The sequence below is a fragment of the Macaca thibetana genome, chromosome 2, assembly GCF_024542745.1.
Source record: "Macaca thibetana thibetana isolate TM-01 chromosome 2, ASM2454274v1, whole genome shotgun sequence".
In the NCBI taxonomy this organism is placed as follows: Eukaryota; Metazoa; Chordata; class Mammalia; order Primates; family Cercopithecidae; genus Macaca; species Macaca thibetana.
In genome coordinates this window covers 58,126,143-58,143,446 of record NC_065579.1, presented here as the reverse complement: position 1 = coordinate 58,143,446, position 17,304 = coordinate 58,126,143, and the positions used below count along the sequence as shown (strand labels likewise).

Genomic DNA, 17,304 nt, shown 5'->3' with positions numbered 1-17,304 from the left:
TAAAACTGAAAAGAAGGAGACCACAAAAATGCATTCTAGTTCTTTCCTGATGCTGTTGTCGTGGTTATAGAACTCATTTGAGGTTTACAAACCAGTAGGTTGTGCTCTGGTCATGTCAAGTAACTGGGGACTTGGTTACCGGTATGAATTTTCAGGACCACATGGGATTTGGAGGGACTGTTAAAGCATTGAATGGGGCCTAGAAATGTCCCGTGCTCTTTACCAGAAAATCTGTATAGCTGGAAGCTTCCTCGTCTGTGAATGTGGGATAAAAATAATACCTGCCTCATAAATAAATATATTCCTTAGAAAGCTGCCTGGTACACAGTAAATGCTCAGAAATATTGGCTAATATTAATGTGATTATGACTACAATCCAGCTAATAAGGAATGAACCATTTCAGCCTGAATTAGGGAGTGTAATGTTTATTTTCATATCAGTCAGCAAGGGTGTGGAGGTGAGGGTAAGGATCCTAATTTCTAAGACTGGTGAAGTTTTATACCATAAATTTCTGTGTTTAGTCCTGGATTTCTGTTTGTGCTGCTTGTTGGGATCTTGCCTCTCATCTAAGTAGATACAAATGTAAATAATTCAAAAATGATTCTTGAATTCTAGGAATCCCAGGTTAACTACAGATTATCTCTAGCATTTATCACACTGAGGGAAATAATTAAATTCTGAATTTGTTTAAGACTTGAGCCAGAAATAAATTAAAATCTGAAAGTGTTCTATATCATCCCCATCTTCTCTCCTAAATAAATGTCCATTTATGAGTCATACTCTTTATTCCTTTCAAGATGTGTTCGGGTTGGGATCCACACATCACAGTGTAGTGGTATTGGTTGAACAATGAATGAGCATAAAACTGAAAATCCCTGAAACTAACAGAAAGGGTTTATAGACATGTATGCATTTTTTCTTTTGTGTTTACTTGTGATACCCTCTTCAATGAGCCCCAATTGTGTTTTGTTGTGTTTTGTTTTTTTCCTTTACAGTGGAGCCCTTTAATACTCAATCCCAGTTATACTATATTGCACTTTCTAGGAGCTACAAAGGTAGTTTCTCAGCATGGTGCTTTGTTCTGGCTGGCATATTTCTTTTAAGTGGTTATGGCAGCATGCTTTTTCATATCACTCCATTTTCCTGCTTACCACTTTGAAACATGCATCTGTTGCTTTAAGGCGCCTGAAGTTCGTATCAGTCTATGAGCTGTGGAGACTTTTCCTACCATTTTGTCATCTCTGGGTAGGAAACTTCTGGGAGAGCTTGATATAAGAATGGAAGGCTGAAGTCCTTGCAAAGTAAGGTTGATAAGATGTGCATGAAATTGTGCAAACATGCTGTGAGCTGCTGCTTTCTTGGTGTGAATATATTTCAGTGGCTGTACAATTTTGGTTTATATTCATTTTTCATGGAGTTGTTATTTTAAAGGCAAGTTGTTGATGTGATGGCATTTGCTTAACTTGTGGTTGGTCCTTTTGTGTCTTCAGAATAGACAACTCCAGGGTCTGAAGGGACTGTTCAATAAGAATCCTAGGCACAGTTCTGCAGAAAACAATTCCCATTATGTACGGAAACGATCGATTGGAGATAGAATTCTGCGACGCACAGCCAGCGCCCCGGCCAAAGGCAGGAAAAAGAGCAAAATGGGCTTCCAAGAAATGGTGGAGATAAAGGATTCAGTGTCCGAGGCCACAAGAGACCAAGATGGCGTGCTGAGGAGGACCACACGCAGTTTGCAAGCACGTCCTGTCTCCATGCCTGTTGACAGAAACCTTCTGGGAGCTTTGTCGCTGCCTGTATCTGAAACAGCAAAAGACATTGAAGGAAAAGAAAACTCTCTGGGTAAGATACTTTAAGTTTCTCTAAGAATAAACCCTTCTAGGCTGCATTTCAGTCCCTGTTTACCATTATAAAGAGGTTGACATTCTGTAGTCAAAGTAAAATATACTGAAGAATAAATACTTTTTAATGTGATCTTCTAGACGAGAAGATTTTAAATGTTGGGGGCCAGGTAGATCCATTTCCTGCTCACCAAGAGCTTTATAATATCAACATCTGAAATTGACAATGAGAGTAGGGGGAGCCATTAGGTGTGATGGCACAGAGAGGAAAAATGAAACCTGCAAAATAGGATTCGAAATATTGGTTTTCCAAATGAATGCCATATTTACTGATTGTTCTGAGGGGGAATATGGTTGTATTACTTTTCTTACATATAACACATTTCCGTGATTGGAAATGTTTATGGAGAAAGAAAGCCAGTTGTTAAAAACAAGCCATGTTTTTCAAAAACAAGCAAATCTTTTTTTCTTAAGAGGTGGCTCGGGCAGTGTTTTCCTATGGCCTCACTTCCCTGATCCTTGGATGCTGGCAGGGATGGAGGTGTGCCTGAAGCTTTAGCACGGTCGTGGGCTCTACAAGCATAGGGACCAGGTGCTGCCTGTCTTTTTCCTTAATTTGAGTGTATCATTGACTCATATCAGGAGCTCAGTACAGAGTAAAGACCGCCTTGCAGTGTGCCAGAGAGCTTTTGACTGATGTTGGTGACTCCCATCCCATCCTATCTGGGGGTAAATTTAAGTGCCAAAACTGTGTGCATTTGATATCTATGCAACAAATATGTTTTAATTCAATCAGAATCATCTCAGACAACTAAAATGTGGTACTGATTTCCTTTAGCAAAATTGTTCTTTTATCTTTTATCAAATGGTCTAATTTCAGTGCTCTCTTTTCCCACAAACACCATTTTACTTGTATTGATTTTTTGTTATAAGATACTCTTGAATGGTTTATTTGAAGGAGAAAAAGAACATTTAAAAGCTTGAAATTTTGCTAAGAGCAGTGTCAGAGAAGAGATAAAATATGTGCCTTAAAATGTATTTTAAAATCCCATCTTTGGGAAAAATAAAGCTATATTCAATAGAAATTGGTTCTATCCTGTTAATGCCACAGTTAAGATGTTAATACCATTAAGGTGAGTTAGAAAGCAATTTTGAGGTAATATTTCTTTTCTACTTTTAAAAAACAGTTATATAAATTAGTCATGTGTATTAAACTTTTGGTATATATAAAACGATACATAGTTATATTGCATTAAGTACAGAAAAAGCAGACTACAAAATTCTTTTTTTTCTTTTTTTTTTTTGAGACGGAGTCTCGCTCTGTCGCCCAGGCTGGAGTGCAGTGGCGGGATCTCAGCTCACTGCAAGCTCCGCCTCCTGGGTTCACGCCGTTCTCCTGCCTCAGCCTCCCGAGTAGCTGGGACTACAGGCGCCTGCCACCTCGCCCGGCTAGTTTTTTGTATTTTTTAGTAGAGACGGGGTTTCACCGTGTTAGCCAGGATGGTCTCGATCTCCTGACCTCGTGATCCACCCGTTTTGGCCTCCCAAAGTGCTGGGATTACAGGCTTGAGCCACGGCGCCCGGCCCCCCAGACTACAAAATTCTATATATTATTCTGTTCCTCTGCAAAATATTACAGTGGCTGTCTCAGTGGTAACATCATATGGTATTTAATTTTTTCTTTATAATTTTTTGAGGTTTTCAAAATTTTTATGATGAATATTTTTAGTTTGGAAACTATTTAATAATAAGTTGATCAAGTTCTTTTTTCTTATATATCATGACTCTGGAAGCATTATATTATTAAAATAACCTGATCAAGAATTGAATACCTCATACTCTCCTAGCAGTATACTAACCATGCTGGGCTATCCCAAATTACTGTGAATTGTGTTTTTATGGTTTTCCTTTACTGTGTCTGACAATTTACTGCCACTTTTAGGGAAGGATGCAATATGAAATTTGTGTATTAAAAAGAAATATATCATTAACAAAAAATAGATATTAGCAATGACATGGAATTGATGACCAATTTTTATCTTTACATTTTAACTCAATGGATATTGATATTTTAATGCATTTATTATACCTTCCAATTATTTTAGAAATTGATTAAATTAAATATGCTCCCAAAATGTTTTGAAAATGACATTATTATGTTTTTCTTCTTTTCTTCTTTTTTTGTTTTAACTAATACATGTATAACTTTGAAAGCTTATAGTATCTTGCTTACAGGTACCACAATGCTTTGTTTAACAGAGCTGTCTTGTTCTGTTTCTATTGCCATGCTTCTGTGTAGTACAAATCTGAATAGGAAACAACTTAAGGTAATCCTCACTGTAAAAGTATGGTAACTCATTGACATTTTTTTGACAATGAATATTACATCCTTAGCAGATGTAATAGATATTCAAAGGGAAGCTTCAGTGAAATTCCTATAAATATATTTTACCATTTATTCATCACACAGACACTTTGTTGCAAACCTATGCAATCCATAATTATATTCTGTCACAGTGTAACGGATTTACATTCTCCATTTGTCTGTCTGAAGACAACATGAGTGTTTGCAGGTCATACATAAAGTGATACATGTCACCTAAAATATTGTTTGTTTCCTTCAGCAGAAGATAAAGATGGCAGAAGAAAAGGCAAAGCAAGTATAAAAGATCCACATTTTCTAAATTTCAACAAAAAGTTATCGTCCTCCTCCAGTGCTCTTCTCTACAAAGATATCATCCAAGGGGACGCCATTGTATCTTCTGCCGACATGTCCGTCACAGGAGAACAGCTGGGCATGTCAAGTCCTAGGGGTGGGAGAACCACATCAAATGCCACAAGTCATTGCCAGGAAAACCCCTGTCCCAGCAAGTCTCTCTCCCCAAGGCAGCATTTGGCTCCTGATCCTGTAGTTAACCCCACACAAGATCTACATGGTGTGAAAATCAAGGAAAAGGGGAATGCTGAGGGCTTTGTGGAAGGGAAAAGCATCTTGTCAGGAAGTATCCTTTCTCATAGCAACCTAGAAATTAAGGATCTGGAAGGTAATAGGGGTAAGGGCCGAGCTGCAACATCCTTTTCTTTGTCAGATGTCTCCATGCTGTGTTCTGACGTACCTGACCTACATTCAACTGCAATTCTGCAGGAGAGTGAAATTTCCCATCTTATTGACAATGTCACTTTAACAAATGAGAATGAGCCAGGCAGTTCCATCTCAGCCCTGATTGGCCAGTTTGATGAGACCAATGATCAGGCTCTCACAGTTGTTTCTCATCTTCATAATACCAGTGTGATGTCAGGCCATTGTCCCTTGCCTAGCGTGGGCCTAAAAATGCCCATCAAGCATGGTTTTTCCAAGGGAAAATCCAAGTCTTCCTTCCTGTGCTCATCTCCGGAGCTGATAGCACTCTCGAGTCCTGAGACCGCCAAACATGCAACGAACACAGTTTATGAAACTACCTGCACTCCCATCTCTAAAACCAAACCAGATGATGACCTTTCTAGTAAGGCCAAGACAGGGGCTGTAGAAAGCAACCTTCCTGGGTCCCCTAATACTTCTCATGACTGGTTACCAAAAAGTCCTACCAAGGGAGAAGACTGGGAAACACTGAAGAGCTGCAGCCCTGCCTCTTCCCCTGATTTGACCCTGGAGGATGTAATAGCTGATCCCACTCTCTGTTTCAATTCTGGGGAGAGCAGCCTTGTGGAAATTGATGGAGAATCAGAAAATCTTTCTCTAACAACCTGTGAACATAGGAGAGAGAGCACAAGTCAACTTGCTTCTCCTTTAAAACTCAAGTATAGTCAGGGTGTGGTAGAACACTTTCAAAGAGGTTTGAGAAATGGCTACTGTAAAGAGACCCACCACCCTTCTGTCCCTGAAATATTCAACAGTATTCAAGATGTCAAAACTCAAAGTATTTCTTATCTAGCCTATCAGGGTGCTGGCTTTGTGCATAACCATTTCTCAGATTCAGATGCAAAAATGTTCCAGACCTGTGTGCCCCAGCAGTCTAGTGCTCAAGATATGCATGTTCCTGTACCCAAGCAGTTGGCACATCTTCCTTTGCCTGCTCTGAAATTGCCCAGTCCTTGCAAATCCAAAAGTCTGGGGGACTTAACATCAGAGGACATTGCCTGCAATTTTGAGAGCAAGTACCAGTGTATTAGTAAGAGTTTTATTACAACTGGCATTAAAGACAAGAAGGGTGTGACTGTGAAGAAAAAGTCATTAGAGCCTATAGATGCCCTGACCGAGCAGCTTCGGAAGCTTGTGTCCTTTGACCAGGAAGACAGCTGCCAAGTAATATATTCAAAGCAGGATGCCAATCAGCTCCCCCGGGCACTAGTCAGGAAGTTGTCATCCAGAAGTCAGAGCAGAGTGCGCAATATTGCTAGCCGTGCCAAGGAGAAACAGGAAGCCAACAAGCAGAAAGTTCCAAACCCCAGCAATGGGGCAGGCGTGGTTCTTAGAAACAAACCCTCAGCACCCACCCCTGCAGTGAATCGCCACTCCACTGGCTCCTACATCGCAGGCTACCTGAAGAACACGAAAGGGGGTGGCCTTGAAGGCCGGGGCATCCCGGAGGGGGCATGCACAGCTCTTCACTATGGCCATGTTGACCAGTTGTGTTCAGATAATTCTGTTTTGCAGACTGAGCCAAGCAGTGATGATAAACCAGAAATTTATTTTCTTTTGAGACTGTGAATTATATAAAACTGCATTCTTAAGGTTTACAAGGTATTCCGTAGAATGTCGGAGTTTTCAGTAAATAAGTTCCTTGGCTTTGGAATGATTTTCAAATGTATTTTTAAACTTGTATTTGGGTCTCCTTTTGACTTCATGTGTTCTCCCTGTTAATGCGTTTGTATATAGATTTAGTGATGTTTCCCATGTACCTATTATGATCTTTCTCCCTTGAGGTGTTGTAAACTATTATCAGTATGAAATATGTGCATGCCCTAGATGTGAAACTCCTCAGCAGCTCGGGTTATAATGTGTGTGTGTGTTTCACCAACATGTCCTTTACTGTGTCCTTGGATTGCGTCACAAATGTAGTCATTTTTTACTCTCTAACTGTTGAGTTGATTAAGAGACTTTGCAAATGACAAAGGGATGAATTCCTTACTTTAATCTGTTATCATTTTTCCTATGTTTCCCTCTTTGTTGAGAAGCCCAGATGCATTTTTATAACTCAGTTTTAAAAACTTTAAAATAGTTACCTTGCCTTTTAGGATGTTCTTATCCCACCCATAAAGAGAGTTTAAAGGGGATGGATAGCTGCTCCCCATGCCCTCCCCACTTTTTGGAATAGGTTGTGAGGGTGTGAGGAAGAAGGCCGTCTTTTGTATATAAGGACAAAATTGTTTGTTTTACATAAATTTTGTTACATATTTTTGCTAATGGCTTTGTATGTAACAAGAAGCCAGTTGCCAAACTACTTGTACTTTTGAATTTTCTGATTGAATGACAGACTGCGAACAATGGCTTTCAGAATGAGGGACTTCCATCAGACGCTAATGATAGTAGTAGCACAAACTGAAAACTTCCCCAAAGCTTTCAAAGAATATTTTCTCATAATAAAATCCGAGTGAATAGATAATTAGAAGAAACCTTTTTCCTTCAGGGAACCAAGCAACTCTATTTTAGTACTGACATGCATTATTTTCACTGTGAATTCACTTTTTTATTGCATGTTCAGATGTCCCTCTTTGTTTTTTTTTTTGTAACATTAACTGCAATGATGTTCTTCCTGGAATTCATGAAAATATAATTAAAACACATTTTTAAACACTTGGTGAACTTCTTTTACAATTGAAATTCATACGATGACTATTGAGTAAAAGCACTCAGAGCACTCGGACCTACTTTCCATGTGTTTGCGGCAAAATAGAAAGCTATCACGGAGGACAGTTTTAAGCAGCAATTTAAGTCTCTGAGTGTTTTCCTTATGCTTTAAAAAGCATATTTGTGAGGTGACTTGAAAGAAAATCAAATGTAATGAGTTTCTTTGCATTTGGCATTGCTATTGCAAGTTTAAAAATAAGCCTTCCGAACTGGTTGTGGTGGTGGGTGGTGGGAGGGGAGCAGTGGTAGTGGTGGTGGTGGTGGTGGGTAGGGGAGCCATGTGGGGAAGGCAAGTGAGATGCTATGTTTGGCAAATGAAACTGTCTGCAGCTTTGCAATGTGGGGGAAGAGGGCAGAGGAGAACACTTGGTCCCTGGTTCTCTTGGTCTCCAACTCTGAGCTTTTCCCCAAGGTTGGGAGTCCTTTATTTTCTGGACAAGCACTGGGAATCTGGTTGGGGCTGATGTGTAATGGTGAAAGGGTAAGTGACCATTTCTATGCCCTTAGTGAGCCCAAGACATTTTTGTTTTCTTGTGAGTTCTGAACCTCCTAATTCTATCCTTAGATCATGGTTTGTTTTTAAGGTATCCTTGTTTTAGAAGGGATTGACATGATGTACAGTTGTTAAAATTCACTTGCCAAAGAATAGAATTTATGGTATCTTTGTTCTAAAACAGATCCAGGAGTTTACATTTGTTTTGTTTTGTTTCTTTAAGGTAAACAACTGACATTTTATGGACTAGAATTATGAAATCCCCAAAATTGTGGGAAATGAAATACAAGTAATTTCAGAAAATAGGTTAGGAATGTTTCTAGCACAAAGAAAAGACAAATATTTTAGATGATAGATATCCCAGGTACACTGGTTTCTTCTGTACAAATTATATGAACGTACTAAATTATCATACGCACCCTCCTCCCAAAAGAAGAAAATAGATTGGATGCACGGTACTTCTGGCTCTCCCAGGAAATATTCATTTTCCTTTGCTCCTTAAAGTTCTTAAATGGAAATATTTGATAAAAAAATTTGATAATGGATGGGGATTAAATCAAGTTCATTTCACAGATGAAAAAACTGAGGCTCAGAGGTTCTGTTTCCATTAAGTGTAATCCATTAGCACATTCATTTCGCTGATACTTTCCCTTTAAAAAAATCAAAAGCATGTATTATTTCTTGGTGAATATTGAATTTAAATCCTTTCTTTTAAAAATTTTATTATTATTTAATTGGTGTGGGTACACAGTAGGTGCATATATGTATGGAGTACATGAGAAGTTTTGACAGAGGCATGCAATAAGCACATCATGGAGAATGGAGTATCCATTTCCTCAAGCATTTATCCTTTGACTTACTCAATGACTTATGAACAATCCAATTACAATCTTTATTTTAAAATATACAATTAAGTTATTATTGACTATAGTCATCCTGTTGTGCTATCACATAGAAGATCTTAGTCATTCCTTCTATTTTCTTTTTGTACTCATTAGCCATCTTCACCTCCCCACTCCCAGTCTCCCACTACACTTCCCAGCCTATGTAACTATCCTTCTACTCTCTCTGTCCCTGAATTCAGTAGTTTTGATTTTTAGATCCCACAAGTAAGTGAGACCATGCAATGCTTATTTTTCTGTGCCTGGCTTGTTTCACTTAGCATAATGATCTCTAGTTCCATTCATGTTGTTGCAAATGATTATCTCATTCTTTTTATGGCTGAATAGTACTTCATTGTGTATATGTACCACATTTTCTTTATCCGTTCATCTATTGATAGACATGTAGGTTGCTTCCAAATCTTAGCTAATATAAGCAGTGCTGCAACAAACATAGGAGTGCAGATATCTCTTTGATATACTGATTTCTTTTCTTTTGGGTATATACCTAGAAGTGGTATTGCTGGATCATATGATAGCTCAATTTTTAGTTTTTTGAGGCACTTCCAAATTGTTCTCGATAGTGGTTATGCTAATTTACATTCCCAACAACAGTGTACAATGGTTCCCTTTTCTCCACGTCCTCACCAGCATTTGTATTAGCATGTCTTTTGGATATAAGCCATTTTAACTGGAGTGAGATGATATCTCATTGTAGTTTTGATTTGCATTTCTCTGATGATCTATGATGTTGAGCACCTTTTCATATGCCTGTTTTCCATTTGTATGTCTTCTTTTGGGAAATGTCTATTCAAATCTGTTGCCCATTTTTTGATCAGATTATTAGTTTTTTTTCTGTAGAGTTGTTTGGGCTCCTTGTATATTCTGGATATTAATCCCTTGTCAGAGGGGTCATTTGCAAATATTTTCTCCCATTCTGTGGGTTGTTTCTTCACTTTGTTGATTGTTTCCTTTGCTATGCAGAAGCCTTTTAACTTGATGTGATCCCATTTGTCTGTTTTTGCTTTGGTTACCTGTGCTTGTGGGGTATTTCTCAAAAAGTTTTTGCCTAGACCAACGTCCTGGAGATTTCCTCCAATGTTTTCTTGTAGTCATTTTATAGCTTGAGGTCTTAGATTTAAGTCTTTGATTTATTTTAATTTGATTTTTGTATATGGCAAGAGATAGGGATCTATTTTCATTCTTTTGTATATGGATATCCAGTTTTCCCAGTACCACTTATTGAAGAGACTGTCTTTTCCTTAGTGTATGTTCTTGGCACTTTTGTTGAAAATGAGTTCACTATAGGTGTGTGGATTTGTTTCTGCATTTTCTATTGTGTTCCATTGATCTGTGTGTCTGTTTTCATGCCAGTACCATGCTGTTTTGGTTACTATAGCTCCATAATATAATTTGAAGTCAGGTAATGTGATTCCTCCAGGTTTGTTCTTTTTGCTTAGGATTGCATTGGCTACTCTGGGTCTTTTGTGGTTCCATATAAATTTTAGGATTATTTTTTCTATTTCTGTGAAGAATGTCATTGCTATTTTGATAGGGATTGCATTGAATCTGTAGATTGCTTTGGGCAGTGTGGATACTTTAATGATATTGAGTCTTCTAATCCACGAATATGGAATATTTTTCATTGTTTGGTGTCCTCTTCAATTTCCTTCATCAGAGTTTTATAGTTTTCATTATAGAGATCTTAATATGTGGCTACTGTAAATGGGATTACTTTAATTTTTTTCACATTGTTCACTGTTGACATATTGAAATGCTACTGATTTTTGTATGTTGATTTTTGTATCCTGCAACTTTACTGAATTTGTTTATCAGTTCTACTAATTTTCTTGTGGAGTCTTTAGTTTTTTTTTTTATATAAGATCGTATCATCCTCAAACAAGGATAATTTGACTCTTCCTTTTCAATTTGGATACCCTTTATATCTTTTTCTTGTCTGATCGCTCTAGCTAGAACTTCCAATACCATGGTGAATAATAATGGTGACAGTGGGCACCCTCATCATGTTCCACATCTTAGAGGAAAGGCTTTCAGTTTTTCCCCATTCAGTATGATACTAGCTGTGGGTCTATTGTATATGACTTTTATTACATTGAGGTATGTTCCTTCTAGCCTCAGTTTGATCATAAAGGGATGTTAAATTTTATCAAATACTTTTTCAGCATCAATTGAAATTATCATATGTTTTTTATTCTTTATTCTGTTAATATGATGTATCACATTGATTGATTTGCATATGTTGAACCATCCATGGGTGATAAATCCCACTCGGTCGCCGAATGATCTTTCTAATGTATTGCTGAATTTGTTTACTAGTATTTTGCTGAGGATTTTTGCATCTATATTCATTACAGATACTGGCCTATCATTTTCTTTTTTTGATGTGTCTTTTTCTGTTTTTTTGTGTGTGTGTGTGTCAAGGTAATACTGGCTTCATAGAAAGAGTTTGGAAGTGTTCCTTCTTCCTCTATTTCCTGGAATAGTTTGAGTAGGATTGGTATAAGTCATTCTTTAAATGTTTGGTAGAATTCAGCAGTGAAGCCATCGGTTGCAGGCTTTTCTCTACTGGGAGACTTTTTTATTACAGCTTTGATCTCATTACTTGTTATTGATTTGTTTGGGTTTTGGATTTCTTCCCGGTTCAGTCTTGGTAGGTTTCATGTATTTAGACATTTGTCAATTTCTTCTAGATTTTCCAATTTATTGGCACATGGTTGCTCTTGGTAGCCACTAATGGTCCTTTGCATTTCTGTAATATCAGTTTTAATGTCTCTTTTTTCATTTCTCATTTTATTTATTTGGATCTTCTCTCTTTTTTCTTAGTTTGGCTAAAGGTTTGTCAATTTTGTTTACATTAGAAAATCCTAACTTTTTGTTTTATTGATTCTTTGTAATTTTTTCCACTTTAATGTTATTTATTTATGCTCTGATCTTTATTATTTATTTTTTCTACTAATTTTGGGTGTTTTTTGGTTTGCTTTTCTAGTTCTTTAAGATGCATTGTTAGATTGTTTATTTGAAGTTTTTCTTCTTTTTAAATGTAGGTACTTATAGCTATAAACTTCCCTCTGAGTACTGCTTTTGCTGTATCCCCTAGGTTTTGGTAAGTTATATTTCCATTATCATTTTCTAGATCCTGTAGAAATTTTAAAAGTTTCTTCTTAATTTCTTTTTGAACCAGTGGTTATTCAAAAACATATTGTTTAGTTTCCATATATTTGTATAGTTTCCAAAATTTTTTGTTATTTTTAGTTTTATTCCATTGTGCTCAGAGAAGATGCTTTATATTATTCCAATTTAAGAAAATGTTTTAAAACTTGTTTTGTGACCTAACATATGGTCTGTCCTTGAGAATGAGCCATGTGCTAAGGAAAAGAATGTGTATTCTGCAGGTCTTGGATGAAATGTTCTGTAAATATCTATTAGACCCATTTTGTCTGTAGTGCGGATTAAGTCTCATGTTTCTTTGTTGATTTTCTATCTGGAATATCTGTCTAATGCTGAAAGTGGAGTGTTGATATCTCCCACTATTATTGTATTGGGGCCTAGCTCTTGCTTTAGCTCTAATAACATTTGCTTTAGCTCTAATAACATTTGGGTGCTCCTCTGTTAAGTGCATATATGTTTAAACATGTATGTTTAAATTTGTTATATCTTATTGTTGAGTTGACCCCTTTGTCATTATGGAATGACCTTCTTTGTCTCTTCTTATATAGTTTTTGTCTTGAAAATCTATTTTGTCTGATCTAAGTATAGTGACTCCTGCCCTTTTTTTTTTTTTTTTTTTTTTTGAGACGGATTCTCGCTCTGTTGCCCAGGCTAGAGTGCAGTGGCCGGATCTCAGCTCACTGCAAGCTCCGCCTCCCGGGTTTACGCCATTCTCCTGCCTCAGCCTCCCGAGTAGCTGGGACTACGGGCGCCAGCCACCACGCCCAGCTAATTTTTTTGTATTTTTTAGTAGAGACGGGGTTTCACCGGGTTAGCCAGGATGGTCTTGATCTCCTGACCTCGTGATCCGCCCGTCTCAGCCTCCCAAAGTGCTGGGATTACAGGCTTGAGCTACCACGCCCGGCCTTTTTTTTTTTTTTTTTTTGAGATGGAGTTTCGCTCTGTCGCCCAGGCTGGAGTGCAGTGGTGCACGGTCTCTGCTCACTGCAAGCTCTGCCTCCCAGGTTCACACCGTTCTCCTGCCTCAGCCTCCCAAGTAGCTGGGACTACAGGCGCCCGCCACCACGCCCAGCTAATTTTTTGTATTTTTTTAGTAGAGACCATGTTAGCCAGGATGGTCTCGATCTCCTGACCTCGTGATATGCCCACCTTGGCCTCCCAAACTACTGGGATTACAGGCGTGAGCCACTGCACCCTGCCTCCTGCTCTTTTTTGGTTTCCATTAGCATGGAATGTCTTTTTCCATCCCTTTATTTTCAGTCTATGTGTGTCTGTGTAGGTGAAGTGTGTTACTTGTAGAGAGCAGAGCAATGGGTCTTGTTTTTTCATTATTCAGCCAGTCTGTCTTTTGGAGAGTTTAGCCCAAGTACATTCAATGTCATTTTTAGGACTTACTCCTCCCATTTTGTTGTTTGTTTTCTGGTTATTTTGTGGTCTTCTTCCTACTTTCTTTCCTTTCTGTCTTCCTCTAGTAAAGGTGATTTTCTCTGGTGATATGATTTGTTTCTTGCTTTTTATTTTTTTGTGTATCCATTGTCTTTTGCTTTGAGGTTACCATGAGGCTTGCAAATACTACCTTATAACCCATTATTTTAACCTGATAACAACTTAACATTATTTGCATAAACAAACAAGCAAAAGGAAAACTAATAAAAACTTTATACTTTAACTTCATTCCCCCACTTTTTAACTTTTTGTTTTTATTTGTGCTTTTTTGTTTTGTTTTTATTTATAGCTTATTGTTCTGACTATGTCTTGAAAAGGTGTTGTAGTTATTATTGATTGGTTCCTTGTTTAGTCTTTCCACTTAGGAAAAGAGTAGTTTACAAAACACAGTTATGGTGTTATAATACTCTGTGTTTTTCTCTGTACTTACTATTACCAGTGAGTTTTGTACCTTCAGATGATTATTTATCTCTCATTAATGTCCTTTTCTTTCTGACTGAAGTATTCCTTTTAACATTTTTTATAGGACAAGTCTGGTATTGATGAAGTCCATCAACTTTTGTTTGTCTGGGCAAATCTTTATTTCTCCTTCATGTTTGAAAGATATTTTTGCCAGATATACTATTTTAGGGTAAGAGTTTCTTTTTCCTTTAGCACTATTTCCACTGAAAAGTCTGCAGCCAGTTGTATTGTAACTCTATTGTATGTTATTTATTTTCTCTTGCTGCTTTTAGGATTTTTTTTTTTTTTTTTTTTTTTTGAGACAGAGTTTTGTTCTTATCGCCCAGACTGGAGTGCAATGGCCCGATCTTGGTTCAATGCAACCTCTGCCTCCCAGGTTTAAGTGATTCTCCTACCTCAGCCTCCGAAGTAGCTGGGATTACAGGTGCACACCACCATACCCAGCTGATTTTTGTATTTTTAGTGGAGATAGGGTTTCACCACATTGGCCAGGGTGGTCTCGAACTCTTAAGCTCGGGTGACCCACCCACCTTAGCCTCCCAAAGTGCTGGGATTATAGGCGTGAGCCACTGCACCTGGTCTAGGGTCCTTTTTTTATTTTATTTTATTTTTTTGGTCAGAAGACTTCTACTGAAGATCTTTCTTTATCCTTGAGTTTTGGGAGTTTAATTATTAAGTGGCTTGTGGTAGTCTTCTTTGGGTTAAATCTGCTTGGTGTTCTATAACTTTCTTGTACTTGGATATTGATATCTTTCTCTAGGTTTAGGAAGTTCTGTTTTTATGCCTTTGAATAAACTTTCTACCCCATATCTCTTTCTCTACCTCTTCTTTAAAGCCAATAACTGTTAGATTAGCCCTTTTGAGGCTATTTTCTAGATCCTGTAGGCATTCTTCATTGTTTTTTATTGTTTTGTCTCCTCTGACTATATATTTTCAAATAGCCTGTCTTCAAACTTACTAATTCTTTTGTCTGCTTGATCAAGTCCACAATTAAAGAACTCTGATGCATTATTTGGTATGTCAATTGCATTTTTCAGCTCCGGAATTTCTGCTTGATTCTTCTAAACTATTTCAATCTCTTTGTTATGTTTATCTAATAGAATTCTGAATTCCTTCTCTGTGTTATGTTGAACGTCTTTGAGTTTCCTCAAGACAGCTATTTTGAATTCTCTGTCTGACAGGTCACATGTCTCTGTTTCTCCAGGATTGGTCCCTGGTAGTTTATTTAATTCCTCTGGTGAGGTCATGTTTTCCTGGATGGTGTTGATGCTAGTAGATGTTCTTCAGTGTCTGAACATTGACAAATCAGGTATGTATTGCAGTCTTCACTGCCTGAGCTTATTTGTAGGCATCCTTCTTGGAAAGGTTTTCTGGGTATTTGAAAGAATTTCAGTGTTGTGATCTAAGCTGTATCTGCTTTACAGGGCACTCCAAGCCTAGTAACAGTGTGGTTCTTGCAGACTCATAGAGGTACCACCTTGATGATTTTGGACAAGATCCAGGAGAATTCTCTGAATCACCTGACAAAGATTCTTGTTCTTTTCCCTTACTTTCTTCTGACATACAGAGTTTCTCTCTCTCTGTCTCTCTCTCAGTCTCTCTCTCTTTCTCTGTCTCTGTTCTAAGCCACCTAAACCTGGGGATGAAGACCACCCCTGTGGTCACCACTGCTATGACTGCACAGAGTCAGATCCAAAGCCTGCACAGTGCTGAGTCTCACCTAAGGCCTACTGTGACCACCCCCTGGCTACCACCTATGTTTGCTCAAGGCCCTGGGGCTCTACGGTCAGTAAGTGGCAAAGCCAACCATGCCTGGGTCCTGCCTTTCAGGGCGGTGAAGTCTCATAGACCCTGCGTGGGCCCAGAGGTGCCTTCCAGGAGTCCGGAACTGGAGTCAAAAACCTCAGAAGTCTACCTGGTGTTCTGTTGAATTGTGGCTGAGCTGGCACTCAAACCACAAGATGCAGTCCTTCCCATTCCTCTTACCTCCTTTTTCCAAAGGCAGAGGAGCCTCATCTTGTAGCCACTGCCACCCCAGGCCATGAGGAGTACTGTTAGACTACTACCAATGTTCCCTTAAAGCCGAAGGGTCTCTTAAGTCCGTTTGTTATGAATGCTGCCTGGCCTGTGAGTCCCTCTTTAGGGCACTGGGCTTCCCTCTGGCCCAAGGCAGGTCCATAAATGCTAAGAGTCAAGTTCCAGAATTGGGAACCCCAAGAACATGCTTGGTGCTATATCGCCCTGTGGCCATGCTGGTGCATAAGATGCAAGAAAAAGTCCCTTTTACTTTTCCCTTGCTTTTCTCAAGCAGGAGTTTGCCCATAGCCACCACAGCTGGTAATGCTCTGAATTTTACCTAAAGTCAGCAAGTCTCAGAGGCTCACCCAAGTCCCTCGACATAATACCTGGGTATCGCTGCTGTTCATTTGGGGTCCAAATGAACAGGTGATGAATGCTGCTGGGACTGGTCCTTTCCTTGAAGTCAGCAGGTTCCCTCTAGCCCAGGGTTTGTCTAGAATGTCATCTGGGAGCTAGTGTTTGGAATAGGGGTCTCACGACTCTGACTGGTACCATCTTCTGCTGTGGCTGAGCTTCTATCCTAGACGCAAGAGAGTCCTCGCCACTCTTCCTTCTCCTTTATATTTACATTTGGATGTCAACTCTGCCTTGAGGAGACCTAGTCATAAGATAAATGATTGGGGCAAGTGGTGGTTTATCAGACCAATCCCTCTAGTGCCCATGTGTGTCTGTCACTCTTACATGTATTATTATTCTACTAATAGGACATTGGAAGAGAAGAGGAAGCAATTTTATAATTATCATTTGGAGATTGCCTAATAAGGAAGAGGCAGTAGTAAAGCTTCAATTTTAATAAAAGCTTTGGATTCATCAGGGTTTCATTTATCTGGAGGATGGAAAAGGGACTCATTTGTTCACAAGGCACTCACACAAGTGAGGTCTCAATCAAGATATTAACAGGCTCCCTGATTTTTTTTTTCTTAGAACTACAGAATCCAGGAAGTTCCTAGTCTGAAAATCTAACTAGAGCAAATCTGTGAAATTTCAAAGTTTTCTCATTTGACTCCTTTCCTAGAGGCTTCAGGGCATGTTCTAAGACTGAACAGTAACAAGTAGCTGGG

The 17,304-nt window shown here is 38.5% G+C and overlaps 2 protein-coding genes across 3 annotated transcripts in view; one reads left to right on the top strand and one right to left on the bottom strand.

Annotated features, from left to right (window-relative positions):
* Positions 1 to 7,639, top strand: part of PLCH1 (phospholipase C eta 1) — a 254,167-nt gene extending 246,528 nt beyond the window's left edge. The window contains exons 22-24 of one of the 2 annotated variants that reach the window (XM_050778230.1): positions 997 to 1,056; positions 1,492 to 1,846; positions 4,470 to 7,639. In XM_050778230.1, the coding sequence (XP_050634187.1) occupies positions 997 to 1,056; positions 1,492 to 1,846; positions 4,470 to 6,553 (2,499 nt within the window). In that variant the 3' untranslated portion in view covers positions 6,554 to 7,639. The remainder of the gene's footprint in view (positions 1 to 996; positions 1,057 to 1,491; positions 1,847 to 4,469) is intronic. The other variant, XM_050778229.1, reaches the window with a different exon arrangement.
* Positions 1 to 17,304, bottom strand: part of GMPS (guanine monophosphate synthase) — a 792,617-nt gene that overhangs the window by 456,403 nt on the left and 318,910 nt on the right. The window lies entirely within an intron of this gene.